Raw genomic sequence first — 16,705 nt, 5'->3', positions numbered from 1 at the left:
AGCTACCATGGAGATGTGTAGGGTATAGTTCCCCCTTTTAATTGACTTACCCCTTCACCTTTACTCCCACCCCCTAAAGTTGTGAGGTTAAGGAGATTAGAGATATGATGAACCAGAAAAAATGAGAGATTTTTTTTTTTCCTGGAAAGTTTTGGGGTTAAAAAAATTTTTTTTTAAATCATGATTTAAATTTTAAAAAGTTGGAATTTACTCATTCAGATAATTTCTAAAAATTATATAAAACAAATGTCTCAATATGAGACTTTCACAGTATTTAATCAGATATATATGAGATGAAGTAGTACAGAAAACTTCAATATCAAGGCTTTAGTGTTAGTGGCCTTTTTTGTTGTTTAGGACAAGCTTCCTCTTTCAGGAGATGGAAGAAATTAGTGTGTTATTTGTTTGAGTGCTTATTCTTGTTGACTTCTGATTTTGAGGTCGATGAGTAAGTGTTGCCTTCCTGAGGAGACCTCAGACATACACAACATTGTTTTCGGAGTTTATCACGAAATTGGATATCCTCTACAAGATCCATACGTGAGCTAAAACAGGGATGAGACGTGTGAAATGGATTCATGTCGTGGATACTCTCTCCCAAAGATTCAACAAGAAAGTGAGGAATAAAATTTTGAGACTGAATCTCTGTAGTGAAAGTTGTCAGGAGGGGAGGAATGTCTTTTTGGAGTTAGCTATAAAAAGCACATCTCTTTTGAAAGTAGCAGCTGAAAACCTTACTTCCCTGTAGAACCACCTGTTCTGGAGGGTGCCTTCTGAGTGACTCTGGCCAGCAAAATTGGCATCTGATTTTTTTTTTGCTATATATTCCTCACAGTTAGTATAGATAAAACATTGTTTCCAATACTCTGAATTTTTCTCTTTTTTAAACTATGGAAGAAAGAAAAGTGACTTTATTAAGATGGAGAATGTTTTCTAAATCATGTTGCTGCAGATCACTAGAATCCAAGGTTACACATAAAAGGGAAATAAAGATAAAATTGCTGATATGGGCTACACACATAGCTATTGATGGTAAGATTATGTTTTTGCCTACGAATATGAACCAGAATTCTGCTACACATATTGTCCTTAAAATATGGCTCCATTTTTCCATTTTCAGTAACATGTGAGTGAATATAATTTTTGTTTGGAAATGGTCTCATTGAATCAGGAAATAAAATCCCATGTTAAAAAGGTAAAGAAGCTTGTTTTAATCTGCACAAACTTTTTGTTTCCAGACAATAAAATGAGGTGTCAATGGAGAAATTACTAATCGGGATAATTTTGAAAATGAGACTGATTAGATAAAGCTCCACATGCCAAAATTGTACTGAGTAATATTTTTCTTCTGTCTCTCTAAATCCCTATTTTGAAAATGAGTACCTTTTGTATCTTAGTACAGGGAAGTACACTAAATCAATAAAGATGAGTTTTCTTTGTTTTACTTCAATGTTGATAGTTTCTACTATTCTTTTTAAAATTTTATTTAAGTTTAGTTAATATACAATATATATTAGTTACTTTAGTCTCAGTGTATAATATAGTGATTTGACATTTTTATATCTTATAATGTGCTTATCCCACTAATTCTAGTAATCATCTGTCACTGTGCAAACTTGTCACAATGTTATTTAGCATATTCCCGTCCACCCTTGTCATCCATCCTCTAACCCCTCCTTTCTGGTAACCATCCTTTTGGTCTCTGTCTTCTATTCTTAAGATTCCTTTCTCTCCCTCTCTCTCTTTCCCCTTTCTCTCTTTCCAGCAGCTTCCCAAAACTAATTGAGGTAGATTCATTAAAAATCAGAGTCATGTAGAGCCATTGAACTAAAATTAAAAACATTTCAAAGCAAACTCAATAGAGATTTATAATTATTACTTGCGTAAATGATACTTTTAAGTGAAGCACATTTTTATGTTCTTAAATTAACAAAGTGGCCAGAAATCTTTAATGAGCACACAATTTTTCATATTTTACATGTATTCAGTGGCTTAAAATTTTCCAGAAATGTTTTATGTCTATAAAAGAGAGTAGCCCTTAATGATACTGAGGAATAAAATGTGTGATGCCAATAATAAATATTATGGGAAATCAAAAAGGGAAGAGAAATTTTACTATTGCATTTTGCACAGCCTGTGCTCCTTGTGGCAACATGTGAAGCAATGGAGGAGAGAGTTTCATGTGGTCCTTTGACACTTTAAGGGAAATTCACAGCATGATTCTTTACAGAGCCTGTTTGGTCAGGGGCCACCACACACTCAGTTTTTTTAGCTCCTGCCATTTAGTGGTCAATATGGAACTTATTCTCTGTCTGGTGAAAGAATGAGAAGTGGGCATAATATTTTCAGGGCTTTGGCAGTTTCCTTGAATTTGAGTGAGAACAAACCTAATACCCAAGAATGTGGCTAGTTTTGCTGAGACTGTTGATTCAGTCCAGCGCACTCTGCCAAGACTCTAGTGTGGAGTATTCCTAGAATAGTGAGTCCAGACTGTAGGGCAGAGGACACACACTTTGGGGGACAGGGTTGATGCGTGTAGTGGAACCAGGTTGTGGCAGAGCCTTCAGTGCTGTGCTAAGGGTCACACAGCTTGGTCCTGGAAGCAGCGGGAGCCACTAATGTCGTTAGCAAGGTATTTTAGAAATATTAGTCTGGCAGCAGGATCTTTGCCTTGGTTGAAGAGAAGTGGGTCTGAACGTGTCAGTGAGGATGGGATAAAAAGGCTCTCTGATTGGGTGTCTGTCTTCCTTTTGGCATAAACACTATTGTTTGGAGGCAGTTTCCCCTGACCACCCTCCCCACTTCCGTGTGTTAAATGACCTTTTATATGCTCTGACCACATTCTGTATTTTTCTATTATAGCAGCTTATCACAATTGGATTAAATTCTTCACTGTGTGGTTGTTAAACATCTATCCTTGGGTAGACTGAGCTCTGTGAGGTCAGGAGCCATGAGTGCCTTATTCACTGCTGTCTGTCCAGGACCTGCAAAGTAGTAGATGCTCAGTAACACTCATTGCATGCAGATGCACAGGAGTGAAGGCAAAGTGTTGAGTCAATAGGCTGCCATCTTAAGCTGAGATGATGGATGGAAAGCATAGGGCTGCCACTGATAGGTTTGGAGAAGATAGGATGGAAGGTGACTGGAAAGTGGAAGGGTATGAAATTTCCTCATGGAATTTTCTTATGAGTGGCTAGAAATTTGAGCTTGGGGTATATCTCTTGGCTAGGGCTACAGCCTTTAGATATATTTATTTTGAGATAATAGTTGAAACCAAGAGCTTAGTTCAGATTGCTGAGGGAAAGAGTGTGGCAAGATCAGATCAGAAGGCCAGGGGCTGAACTTAGGAGGCAGCTTCAGTTAAATAATGAGAGGAGAAAACTGAGTCATGGGTGAAGATGGTATTGGGACCAGAAAGGGGAGAGGAATACCAGGAAAATTCACTGTTACAGAAGCCAATAAACAGGGAATATGAAGAAGGTAGATAATGCAGAGTGCCAGAAGTCACCAGTTCATCTATATATATAAAACCCTAAGCGACCAGTCGACCCTTTGATTGGTCGCTATGATGTGCACTGACCACCAGGGGGCAGATGCTCAATGCAGGAGCTGCCCCCTGGTGGCCAGTGTGCTCCCACAGCAGGAGCACCGCTCAGCTGACTGACAGGTGCCAGATGCTGGCCTCAAGGCTGGCGAGCTCAGCTGCAGGGGCGCAAGCAGGCTGGGATGAGCAGAAGCAGCAGGGCACCCGGCCTGGGCCCGGGCTCCTCCCCGGCCTCCTGCTGCTTTGCACACTACTACATCCCTTGGGGGATGTCGGACTGCCGGTTTTGGCACGATCCCCAACAGGCCAGCAGGCCTCTAGTAAGTGTATAAAAATGCAACTGATTTCTCAATATTTATTTTGTATCCTGCTACTTTACTGAATTCATTTATCAATTCTAGTAGTGTTTTTGGTGGAATCTTAATTGGATGCCCTTTTTTTCCTTCTTCTTGTCTGATTGCTGTGGACTTCCAGTACTGTGTTGAATAAGGGTAGTGAAAACAGACATCTCTGTCTGGTTCACATTCTTAAGGGAAACACAGTTCTTGGTTTCATTGATCTTTTGTATTTGTTTTTAGACTCTATTTTCTTCATTTCTGCTCTGATCTTTATTATTTTTTTCTTCTACTCACTTTGGGCTTTGTTTTTTTCCCCATTGAGTATGATGTTGGCTGTGGGTTTGTCATACATGGCCTTTATTATATTGAGGTATGTTTCCTCTATTCTCACTTTGCTAAGAGTTTTTTTTTTTTTTTACCACAGATGGGTGCTAGATTTTATCAAATGCCTTTTCTGCATCTATTAATATGATCATGTGGTTTTTATCCTTCATTTTGTTTATGTGGCATATTACCTTTATTGATATGCAGATATTGTACCAACCTTGCCTCCCCAGAATAAATCACACGTGAGCATTGTATAAGATTTTTCTATTTATTGCTGGATCCAGGTTCCTAATATTTTGTTGAGGATTGTAGCATCTATGTTCATCAGGGATATTGGCCTATAATTTTCTTTCTTTTTAGTGCTTTTATCTGGGTTTGGAATTAGGATAATGCTAGCTTTATAGAATGATTTTGGAAGTCTTCCCTTCTCTTGAATTTTAGGGAATAGTGTGAGAAGGATAGGTGTCAGTTTGCCTTTTAATGTTTGGTAAAGTTCACCTGTAAAGGCATCCAGTCCAAGACTTCTGTTTGTTGGGAGTTTTTTTTTTAAATTACTGCTTCAATTTCATTGGTTGTAATTTTTATATTCAGATTTTCTAATTCTTCCTGATTCAGTTTTGGGTGGTTGTATGATTCTAGGAATTTATCCATTTCATTCAGATTTCTAATTTGTTGGTATATATTTGTTCTTAATATTTCCTTACAGTCCTTTGTGTTTCTTTTTTGTGAGTTATTACTTCTCTTTCATTTCTTATTTTATTTGAGTCCTCTCTCTTTTTTTCTTAATGAGTCTGATTAAAGGTTTGTCAGTCTTGTTTATTTTTTCAAAGAACCAGCTCTTGGTTTCATTGATCTTTTGTATTGTTTTTTTAGACTCTATTTTCTTCATTTCTGCTCTGATCTTTATTATTTTTTTTCTCCTACTCATTTTGGGCTTTGCTGTTCCAGTTCCTGTAAGTGTAAAGTTAGATTGTTTATTTGAGAATTTTCTTGTTTCTTGATACAGGTCTGTAATGCTATGAATTTCCCTTTTAAGACTATTTTGCCGTTGTGTCCCATAGATTTTGGGTTGTTGTGTTCTCATTTTTATTTGTTTAAGTTATCTTTAGATTTCCTCCTTGATCTTGTTGTTAACCCATTCATTGTTTAGTACAGTGTTATTTAGCCTCCATATCTTTGTGGGTTTTTCAGTTTTTTTTCTTGTGATTGATTTCTAGTTTCATTCTATTATGGTCAGAGAAGATGCTTTATTTAAATGTTCTTAAATTTATTGAGACTTGTTTTGTGTCCTAACATGCAGTCAATCCTAGAAAATGTCTAATGTGCACTTCAAAATAATGTATGTTTTGCAGCTTTGGGTTGAAATGCTCTGAAGATATCAATGAAATCCATCTGATCTAGTGTGTCATTGAAGGCTGCCGTCTTCTTGTTGATTTTCTGATTGGAAGGTCTATCCATCTATGTCAATGGGACGTTAAAATCCCCTACTCTGACTATATTAGTGTCAATCATCTATGTCCATCATATATTTAGGTGCTCCTATGTTGGGTGCATAAATGTTTACAAGGGTTATATCTTCTTGTTGGATTGCTTCCTTTATCATTACGTAGTGTCCTTCTTTGTTTCTTACTATAGCCTATGTTTTAAAGTCTATTTGGTCAGATATAAGTAATGCTACTTTAGCGTTCCTTTTCATTTGCATGAAATATTCTTTTCCATCATTTTATTATTAGTCAATGTGTATCTTTCATTCTGAGGTGGAGCTCTTGAAGACAGCATATACATGGGTCTTGTTTTCTTATCCATTGAGCTACCTAATATCTTTTGATTGGAGCATTTAAGCCATTTACATTTAAAATGATTATTGATAGGTACCTATATATTGCCATGTTTTAAAGCTATGTTTTTCTGTTTTTTTCTCCTCCTCCTCCTTCACCTTCTTTCTCTTTCCCCTCCTTTTTCCCCTCTCCTCCTCCTCGTCCTCCTCCTCCTCCTTCTTTGTTAAAAGTCTCCTCTTCAGATAATTTTCAGTTGGTAATTTAGGGTAGTTGTTCCCCAATTTAGTTTTATTTCCGGTTTGGTTCAGGGAGGAGGTGTGAAGAAAATCTACCTACTCTGCTGCCATTTTCAAGTTTTTCTGTTTTTATTATCCTATTTAATCTTCACAGTAGTTTGTGAAGTAGCCATTAAGTGTCCCACTTTACCTGGGAATTTCCTGGCAAGGTATGTTGTGACTTGTTTTAAGTAAGTGCATGAGTCCAGGTCTGTCTCGACTCTTTCATTGTGCGCCTTTACGTGTGAATGAGCATGATGCTTGAATGCCACAGCTCTGCTGTGCTGAGGGTGCAGTGAGGAGACCCATTATGCACAGTTGTGTAGATTTCTTCAGATTGATTCTGTGGCCTGCAAACTAACATAGAGAACATGGGCAGTAGGGATGACTAACATTGGGGAGTTCAATGTGGTGAATGATGTTTATGAGTGGAACGTGGCCATGGAAGTCACTGGGGGCCAGTTCTATGCAGTTGGAAGGAGATGAGGGGAAGATGAGCCAAAAAAAAGTATGCACAATACAAACTGCCATGTATGATCCTATTTATTTCAAATTATATGTTTGGAGGTATGCATGAAGCATGCATAAAGAATTGTATAATAGGATGGTTATTAAAATAGCAGTTGTGGTTATCTCATTGGGTGATCACAGATGATTTATTTTAGGTTGTTTTTTTTGTTGTTGTTATTTTTTTTACTTTGAATTGTGTGTTCTTTGCAGTTTAATAAAAATGTGTGATTTGTATAACCAGAAACAACAACACAGCTACTTTTGTTAGGTGAAAAACAACTTGTTAAATGAATTCTTGTTTATAGAAGTAACTCAGAAAGGGATTAGAATTTTTATCCTTTGCTGACCTGGTGAGGAGCTGATTTGGTACTTTTCCCATTGATTTGTTAATACTGCTAACTGCAGTGAAAAAGTTGAAGAGGGGTGGATCTGACAAACAGGCTTTTGAATTAGGGTCCATATCTTAGCTCTCTCCTACTGTACTCTCTTCCTGGAAGTCTCAGTGACTCTCAGACTGAGGATTTTGTCTTCTAATTGCAGGAAAGTGTCTAGTTTGCACCCAGACAAACTGGTAGTGCTAGTGAGGCAATTCCCTTTGTAAGCAGCCCTCAATCAATGATGGATGAGAGTCAGTGGGTAAATATCCCAGCTTTCTTGCCCATGGATAGGACACATCTTAGGTTTATACATACAAGTCCAATAGGCCTTACCTCCTCTGACTACATCAGTGCACCTCACATTAGCTTCTCTTCCTGTCTTACTTTCCACTTCTCTACCAGCACTTCTTGGTATCACTGATCCCTCAAATTCTTGTCTCAGGTCTTCTTCCAAGAGAAACCAACTTAAAACAGGGTCCCAGTACTATTTATCTGCCTCCTCCCATGACTGTGGACAAAGCACTCACCTGCCTTCTTGTCCTCAGAGCATAGAATAGGCTCAGGAACCTACTGGAAGTGGTATGTCATATGAGCACTTAATATTTGCAGTGGTGAAAACAAAATGGTGAGTGTTGACAAAGAAATGCTTTTTCTCCTCTTCCCATCCTGCTGCTGAGTGAGGAACGTGTGACAAAAGGACCCATAGCCCTGACTCATAGACCTGCTTCACAAATGTTCTGAAGTAGGCCAGTCACCGGGCCATAAGTGGCAAATTCCTTCATGCAGTTCTGTCTTTGAGCAACAGCGATCTTACCCACCCTCTGCCCTCATCTGCAAGTCATCTTTCTGTTTCTTGAGCCAAATTTCAAAGGGCTTAAGTGGCTTTTCTATTTTACTCTGCAATGTAGTGCACATACTCAGTGGCTCATGGCTGTGCGGCTGTTGTTGAGGGCATGTGGTAGATTTCATTCTTAACTGAAACACACACCAAATTGGCTGTGTGGACCCTCCAGCTGAGGGCTAAGCGGACCCAAAGGCAAACTGTTGGAGTGAACGTGAACCTCTGTATGTTGGTGCTTCTGACTGTGGTCCAAAGGCGCATAGGGAGGCTGCCTTTGACGACAACCTTGTAGGCAGCAGACTTTCTCCCTACACATCTTTGGGTCAATTTCCTGAGATGTAGTGCTGGAGGCAGTGTGACTTGTTTAAGGGGAGGCCAGGGATGGGAACTTGGAGATCATTGTTGACTGAAAAGTTCTTAGGAAGAGCCCACTCTCATTACTTGGGGGCCATTCTTTGATGTTTCTTCTCCTCCTGACCACGTCCTCCTCCTTCTCCCCCCTCCTCCTTCTTTATCTTTGTTGCCATCTTCTTCTTTGAAGGAATCCATTTATTAAAGTATTTTTAAATCACTAGAATGTTTACTTCTAGCACCAATCTTAGTTTATTTTTCAAAAACCATTTCTAAGATGTGAGTGGTGATTAAAATTCATGAGTAGCACAACATAGATATCAGCCAGACCTCGCTGAGAATGTTGCCGTGGGGAGGCAAGAAACAGTTATAGTGATGCAGGAGGAATTAATGGGCCAGATTTCCCAGGTATGAGTGGGGATGATCCTTGTGATATCTACAGAAAATGAATTTTCTAAGATTTGCTTGGGAGAATGGGATGTGGAAGAAGATTTTATTTGCATGGAATTATATTCCTCAGGTTGTAATGTCCCATTTCCCCCAAGCCAGTCCTGGAAGAGGGGCAGCTGGGAGTTCAGCAGAGCCAGAAGCAGGGCCAATGTCCAGAGTTTCTGTTCCATGTTGCAGCCAGTGTGGTTTAGTATTCAGGCCATTACAGTCCATCAGTCCATGTGTGCCATGTGGATACAGGGGAGAGCATCCCCTGCAGCAGGAGAGAGAAAGGGAGAGAGAGAGAGAGAGGGAGAAAGGGAGAGAGAGAGAGAGAGAGAGAGAGAGAGAGAGAGAGAGAGAGAGAGAGGGAGAGAGAGGACTTCTGTGGTTTGGAAGTTTAAATATTCAGGTTTCATGCACTTGCAGTGGTCACTCCATCCTGACCACTAATTTGTTCCCAGATATGACTGGCAGACAGGTAGGCTCCTTCCCACATCACTCAGACCTTACTGGGCATGCATCTAAACTGCCTTTGTCCAGTCCAGCGGTTCTCAACCTGTGGGTCGTGACCCCTTTGGGTGTCGAACGACCCTTTCACAGGGGTCGCCTAAGACCATCGGAAAACACATGTATAATTACATATTGTTTTTGTGATTAATCACTATGCTTTAATTATGTTCAATTTGTAACAATGAAATTGGGGGTCACCACAACATGAGGAACTGTATTAAAGGGTTGCGGCATTAGGAAGGTTGAGACCCACTGCTCTAGTCCCTTCCCCCATTAATTAGCAGGGAATAGAAGCGGAGAATGTTAAATGCAGCTTTTTGGCAAAGCTGTATAAATGGCATGCCTATGCTATCTGGCCTCCCTCTTCCCTCCTTTTCTGTTAAATAAACCAGGTTATTATAGTGGCATCAATAGGACCTGGGTTTAATTTCCAAATGTTTCTTTGGGCAAGTTACTTACTCTCATTTCTTAGACAATACCCATCTCACAGAGCTGCCAAAGATTGAAGGAAGCAAAAAAGCACATTTTAAATCATGTAGCACTATATAAGCTGCATTGTTTATCTTAGTTGGATTTGGATCTGTATTTTTTTTTCTTTTTTTTTAAAATCTTTATTGTTCAGATTATTACATTTGTTCTTCTTTTTTCCCCCCATAACTCCCCTCCTTCCAGCTCCCACCCCACCCTCCGCCCTCACTCCCCACCCACTGTGTTCATCCATAGGTGCACGATTTTTGTCCAGTCTCTTCCCGCATCTCCCACACCCCTTTTCCCCCCAAGAATAGTCAGTCCATTCCCTTTCTATGTCCCTGATTCTATTATAATCACCAGTTCATTCTGTACATCAGGTTATTTATTCACTTGATTCTTAGATTCATTTGTTGATAGATGCATATTTGTTGTTCATAATTTGTATCTTTACCTTTTTCTTCTTCTTCCTCTTCTTAAAGGATACCTTTCAGCATTTCTTATAATACTGGTTTGGTGGTGATGAACTCCTTTAGCTTTTCCTTATCTGTGAAGCTCTTTATCTGACCTTCAATTCTGAATGATAGCTTTGCTGGATAAAGTAATCTTGGTTGTAGGTTCTTGCTATTCATCACTTTGAATATTTCTTGCCACTCCCTTCTGGCCTGCAAAGTTTCTGTTGAGAAATCAGCTGACAGTCGTATGGGTATTCCCTTGTAGGTAACTGAGTTTCTTTCTCTTGCTGCTTTTAAGAGTCTCTCTTTGTCTTTTGCTCTTGGCATTTTAATTATGATGTGTCTTGGTGTGGTCCTCTTTGGATTCCTTTTGTTGGAGTTCTCTGCGCTTCCTGGACTTGGAAGTCTATTTCTTTCACCAGGTGGGGGAAGTTTTCTGTCATTATTTCTTCAAATAGGTTTTCAATATCTTGCTCTCTCTCATCTTCTGGTACCCCTATAATTCTGATGTTGGTACGTTTGAAGCTGTCCCAGAGGCTCCTTACACTATCTTCGTATTTTCGGGTTCTTTTTTCATTTTGCTTTTCCGGTTGGGTGTTTCTCGCTTCTTCGCATTTCAAATCTTTGACTTGATTCTTGCGCTCCTCTGGTTTGCTGTTGGGAGTCTGTATAATATTCTTTATTTCAGTCAGTGTATGCTTACTTTCTAGATGGTCCTTTATCACACCATCGAGGGTCTCATTAGATTTCCTGTACAACTCATCAAGTTTATCGACAGACTCTAGAAGCCTCTTGAGAGACCTCAAAAGTGTGGTTCTGAACTCAATATCCTCCCTTGATAGTTTTGTCCTGTTTCTTTGTCTCCGCATTTTTTACGCTTTCTTGGCACACCCCCTAGTGGTCTTTGTGCGCAGTCTTGTTGTAGTTAAGCCTTGATTGTTATAGTTAATACTAGAGGGATTTGACCTCCAGGCCGACTGGCTGTGCTAATCTAGCCTTTGCCTGAGGCTATCCGGCAAATGGCTCTGTGCAGGGCTTGGGCGGGGCGGGTCCCACGGGATCAACAGGGCAGAGGAGGGAGCAGTTATGGCTGCTCTCAGTCCGTCCCCAGGGGCTCTGCCTCTCTGTCCCAGCAACCGCTGCAAACCTCGGAGGGACCGTAGCCAGACAGTCCTGCTTCTCCCGTTTGAGTCTGGGTCCCTAGAAACTCGCCCGGATCTGGAGCTCTGAGTCTGAGGCTCCCTCCGGATTGAAACAGACAACCGCGCCCTCAGCCACCAGCCCGCGCCGCGCGCACTCCGCACCTTAGTATTTTACTTCAGCACTGCGCCTCCTCTGATTCTCGGTTCCTCCTAGTTGTAGAACTTCCATTCAGCCAGCCTTCCTGTGGTTCTGGATGATGTCCGTTCCGTCTTTTAGTTGTATTTTTGAAGTGGTTGTTCGAGGCAGCAAACTCCGGCGTTAACCTATGCCGCCATCTTGGTTTCTTGGATCTGTATTTTGAGAAAGCATCATTCTAGGAGATCATCGACTTCAGTTCTTTTTCTGTATAAAATAGATACATTGTATGTTTCTCTTTTGCATTATGTAAGTCTTTATAAGTTTTCTGAAATTTTATTTTTGAAACATAGACCATGAATGAATGAATTAAATGAATGAATGGGTCAATCTGTGGAGGTATCAAATCCAACATTTCTAATACACAAACAAAATGTGCTAAGCAAGCAAATAAGGTCAGAAGAAAGGTTTTAGTTTGTGCCTTTGCTTTAAAAATGGCACCAGGTTCTGTGAAATATATGAACAGAAAAATATAATTCTTTTGCCTCTTTTCCTAGTTCTGCCTAAAATCATTAACTTCTTTCAAATATATGAGCCAGAGGTTTAAAAAGAGGATTAACAAATATAAGAACTTATGTTATTAACAGTCTTCAGAAGTGAGTGACCCTAAGCAGAGTACAATGATCTTTTGGTAAACCCTGCTTCCTGTAGAAAAGAAAGAAAATCAAATCATCAGCATAATAGAAGCGTAAATCAGATGCACATTTCCTTGCAGACTAACTTCCCCTTCTTCAGCTAGCCTCTTTTTGCTGTTTGTGCTGCCTGCACCTGACCTCCTCATACCCAGGGACTGAATTTTATAGACTTCAGTATGGAGATATCTTCACTGTTTTGATTGTCACCTTCCTGAAGGGCTCAGTCAGTGGTTTGGGGAGAATGAGGGAAACATATTCTGGATTGGGGTTCCAGTGCGTAGACCTGGTTACAAAGGTTTGGTTTGTACTTAACCCCCTCCAACAGGCTGAGGGGGTGCCTCAGGACACAACTGGAAGCCACACTCTTTTCTTGAGGGTGGAGCTCTGCTACTACTAGCAACCTAATGAAATGGTTTTTCCTAAGGTCACCAATGAGGTTTTCATTTAAAATCTGGGACTTTACTCCAAACGCCCAGATACTTAAATTCATTAGCCATTTCAAAGAGGCATGTAGTAAACAGGAAGTGCTCTAATGAAATTGGGCATACAGTGTCCACCTCAGGACCCACGTCATGTGAGATTTGACCAGTTTTTTTGGTAGACTTTATAGAGAGTGGTATATTTGAGATGAACTGAATAGGGATGAAAGAACCAAATTATTCAAAGAAATAGCCCCGAGGGAAAGTGGTGACAGGCAAAAGAATCAACAGAAGATTAGTTTTTATTTTTTTAAGAAAAATACTTAACTACCCTAGGAGTGTCACACAAGCATGTTTAATTCCAAACATCTGAACCTAGCAATGGTGGGAAATGTGGATAGGTTGAATGGAAAAAACAAAATAAAACAAAAACAGCTTTAAGTTGAATCTGGCTAATTAAAATAGTACATATTAATTTCTGCAATGAAAACTGACCATTATCTTGGTTTCAACGTGCAGCTCCTGGCTAAGTACAACAGCTTGCAATGGGATAAAGTGCTGCGGCTGGAGGAGGTGCAGACCAACCTGGGGGTCAGTCTGGAAGAAATGCTGTTGATTATAGAGGATGCTCTTCACCCTGAACCCTATAGCCCCGAGGAGGTCTGCAGGTGTCTGGGAATCAGCCTGCAGGAGCTTCAGACCCAAATTCTGAGTCCAAACACTCAGGATGGTGAGTGTGCTGGAGAAAGTAAGAACATGGGTTGTTCCCCCATTCACAGCTGGAAAATTTACAATTTCCGCAAGGATCTCGCTGATTTTGAAGCATGCTTGAGGGATTTGGAGAATGGGTGTGTTTTGGCAAACTAATTATCTATATTCTTGTCTTCATTAAATTCATTTTTTCACTCATCAACGGACATTTGCTGGTCTGCTGCATGCCAGGTATTCTGGTGAAGCAAAGGTGAATCCTACATTGTCCCTGCCCTCCAGAAGTTCATAATTCCATAAGCATCTCTTTTTTCATCTTTTTTACCCCTACCTACTTTTCTGATTATTATACTACTTATATAAAAGGTTTAAGTCTGAACAGTGCTGTAACTGCTGTGGAACACACTCGGAGCACCAGGAAGTCTTCACTGCTAGGTGAGACTTGTGGCCCACTTTAGTGTGGAAGCTCCTTCTGTGTGCGTGCTGCTTCAAGTAATTTTGTTTTTATACTGATAACATCGGATATTGAGATGAAGGCCAGGTAAAGGTTGGAGGTATAGGGTGGAGCCTTGGAGTGTCTTTTCTTCTTAGAAGTAAAGGTTGTTTATTTGTGGGAAGTCAATGCTGGGGGCAGGGACATCTAGGTAAGATCCAATAGTTTCTTTCTTTAAAAGAAAAATCATCTCAGAGAGAAAAGGAAGGAGAGAAAGAGGAAGGGAGGGAGAGAGGGTGTGAGGGAGGGAAGAAAGGAGAGGTGGGGGAAGAGAGAGAGAAAGAAAGAGAGAGAGAGAGAGAGAGAGAGAGAGAGAGAGAGAGAGAGAGAGAAACATTGATGTAAGAGAGAAACATCAATAGGTTGCTTCCCACATGCACTCTGACCAGGCATTGAACCTGCCATCTTCTGGTGTATGGGACAATCCACTGAGCAACACAGGCCAGGGCTCCAGTGGTTTCTTGAGGTAAAGTTGGGAGTGTGGGAGCTTAGCACAATGATCAGCCTCAGCGCCCCATTTCCATTCCATTCAGTTCAGCTCTGCAATTGGCTATTGAGTGCCTGCAATACCTTTCAAGTAATGAAAGGCTGTAACTAGTGACAGCTTTAGGATCAGATAAGGGAATCATTTGAGGGCAGAGAGAAGGTTCTGGTTTCCAACACTGTTAGATCCAGTTTAATTTGATGAATGTTTACTGAGTCTCTATAACTGGGATGAGCAAGCTGGCCTATAGGCTTAATCGGACTTGCCACCTGTTTATGTAAAATGAACTTTTGCTAGAACACAGCCATAATCGGTCCTGGCTGCTTTTGCACTGAAACAGTACTGTTGAGTAGTTGTGACGGAGACTGAAAAGCTCACAAAAGCTAAAATGTTTACTATCTTACCCTTTGCAGAAAAAGTTGGAGGGCCTCTACACCAGAAAGGCAGTGGACCAAACCCAGTCTGCCTGGATTAGGATCTTGGGCTTCACTCACTAGATGTGTGACCATTGTCTTACATAAAGTAGGCATAACAGGAATACCTCCCTTAAAGGAGTAATCTGTGCAATGTGCTAAGAACAATACTTGGGGGTGCTCATAAATGTTAGCTTCCTTTGTTATTTCTCCTTCCCTCTCCTCCTCCACCTCTGCTAGGTCCTGAGGCCGAGCTTGGGAACACAGAGATAAACACAACGGGCACCATTCTTAAGGAGTTTACGAAGTAGTGATAGAAACTGATAAGAAAAAGCTGATCCAGCATAAAGTAATGATTGCTGTGGTGGAGGTACACTTGGGTCTCGAGAGGCCAGAAAAGACAGAAGTCAGAGCTGGCTTTACTAAGGAGATAGCAATTCGACAAAAGTTAGAGAATAAATAGGAGTGTCCAATGTAGACAAGTGGTCTGAAAGACTTCCAGGCAGGCAAAAAAGCAGGTGCAGAAGCAGGGAGGAGTGAGAGAGGGTTACATGTCCAGAGAACTACAGCTAGTTGAGTGTTTCTTAAAAATAATATACATGGTGCGCCTGGCCGGCGTGGCTCAGTGTTTGAGTGTCAATCTATGAACCAGGAGGTCACAGTGAAGAAGTTGGGTAGGACTTTGGATAGAGAGAGTTTCCAGGGAAACAACCTTTATTCTTTGACTTAAGACATTAGCCAGTTTCTTTAATTCGGCAAATATATATATTGACTTCATTGGGCTGGGTATTATGCTACATGCTGGGATGCAAAGATTAGTAGGATACGATCTCGACCTTATAGTGACCTAATGTCAAAGAGGGAGAGTGCCACACAGCCATCACAGTAAACAACCCTCACTGCAGTGAAGGTCTTTAAGAGTCTTGGAGTCTGGAGGAAAGAATGACTGCATGTCTGGAAAATGTGTCTTAAATTTGAGCTGGATCTCAAAGTTACGGACTTCCCAGGCTGAGAGGGGTGAGAGGCCATTCCAGGCAGAGAGTAGAGCCTGAGTAAAGGCATAGAGACACGGGGAGTGGAGATTTGAAAATGTGCTAAGAGATATTGTGTGCAGTATGAGTTGGATGCCAAAAATACTGTTTAAAGGGATGTCAGTTAAGGGACTAGTATTCTATTCTCCATCACACAACAGCCTGAAAAAGGGTTTGTTGGTGGATATTACAACAGGTAGATTCTCAAGACTAGAAAGGAGAGTTCAGTTGGAATTAAAGATTGCCTGTGTCTAGGAAGGAAGGGAGGGAGGAAAGGAAAAAAGAAAAGGAACAGAAGGTAAAGAAGGCCAAGATATGGATGCTGAGAAAGGCAGAGAATTATAGTATGCGAAATGATCTTGGAGACAACATGATGAATGCATATATCTGTTTGGTGATATGGCAAGGTATCTAAATAAAGACGTAGAACATGTAAAACCCCAACCATATAATTAGATTTTGGAGTTTTTGGTAAAGAGTCAAAAAAGCCTTAATAGACATTGAGGATATTCACTGTCAAATGATCTCCTAACGCAGTCTTTTCATGGTATCACTTCTTTTTTTTTTTTTTTGTGAAATATATTTTTATTGATTTCAGAGAGGATGGGAGAGAGATAGAAACCTCATGGATGAGAGAGAATCTTGGATTGGCCGCCTCCTGCACGCCCCCTAGTGGGGCTCGAGCCCATGACCCAGGCGGGCATGCGCCGGGGACCCGAATCGAACCCGGGACCCTAAGGTCCACCGCAGGCTGACTTTGGCTCCACCCACTGAGCCAAACCGGCCAGGGCCTCACCTACTTCTTTTCCTGAGGTGGGTGCAGGATAGATAGTTAACAGGCAACAATACACGTGATAACAATAGCAATGAAGGAATTTATGGTCTCTGTCCTGCAGAGGCCTCAGGCGCATTTGCTTGTGTGGGTGGGGTGGGGTGTGGGGAGGGGAAGGGGGTGGAGGCGGGCGGGGACGGCGGGAT

The 16,705-nt window shown here is 40.9% G+C and overlaps 1 protein-coding gene across 3 annotated transcripts in view; it reads left to right on the top strand.

Annotated features, from left to right (window-relative positions):
* GALK2 (galactokinase 2) overlaps positions 1-16,705 on the top strand; it is a 138,930-nt gene that overhangs the window by 91,545 nt on the left and 30,680 nt on the right. For all 3 annotated transcript variants that reach the window (XM_006085986.3, XM_006085985.3, XM_023751675.1), the window contains one exon: positions 13,118-13,328. In XM_006085986.3, the coding sequence (XP_006086048.1) occupies positions 13,118-13,328 (211 nt within the window). The remainder of the gene's footprint in view (positions 1-13,117; positions 13,329-16,705) is intronic.

This window comes from Myotis lucifugus, unplaced genomic scaffold (assembly GCF_000147115.1).
Source record: "Myotis lucifugus unplaced genomic scaffold, Myoluc2.0 scaffold_23, whole genome shotgun sequence".
Taxonomy (NCBI): Eukaryota; Metazoa; Chordata; class Mammalia; order Chiroptera; family Vespertilionidae; genus Myotis; species Myotis lucifugus.
The sequence above is the reverse complement of the archived record's forward strand: the minus strand, read 5'-3'. Positions and strand labels throughout refer to the sequence as shown.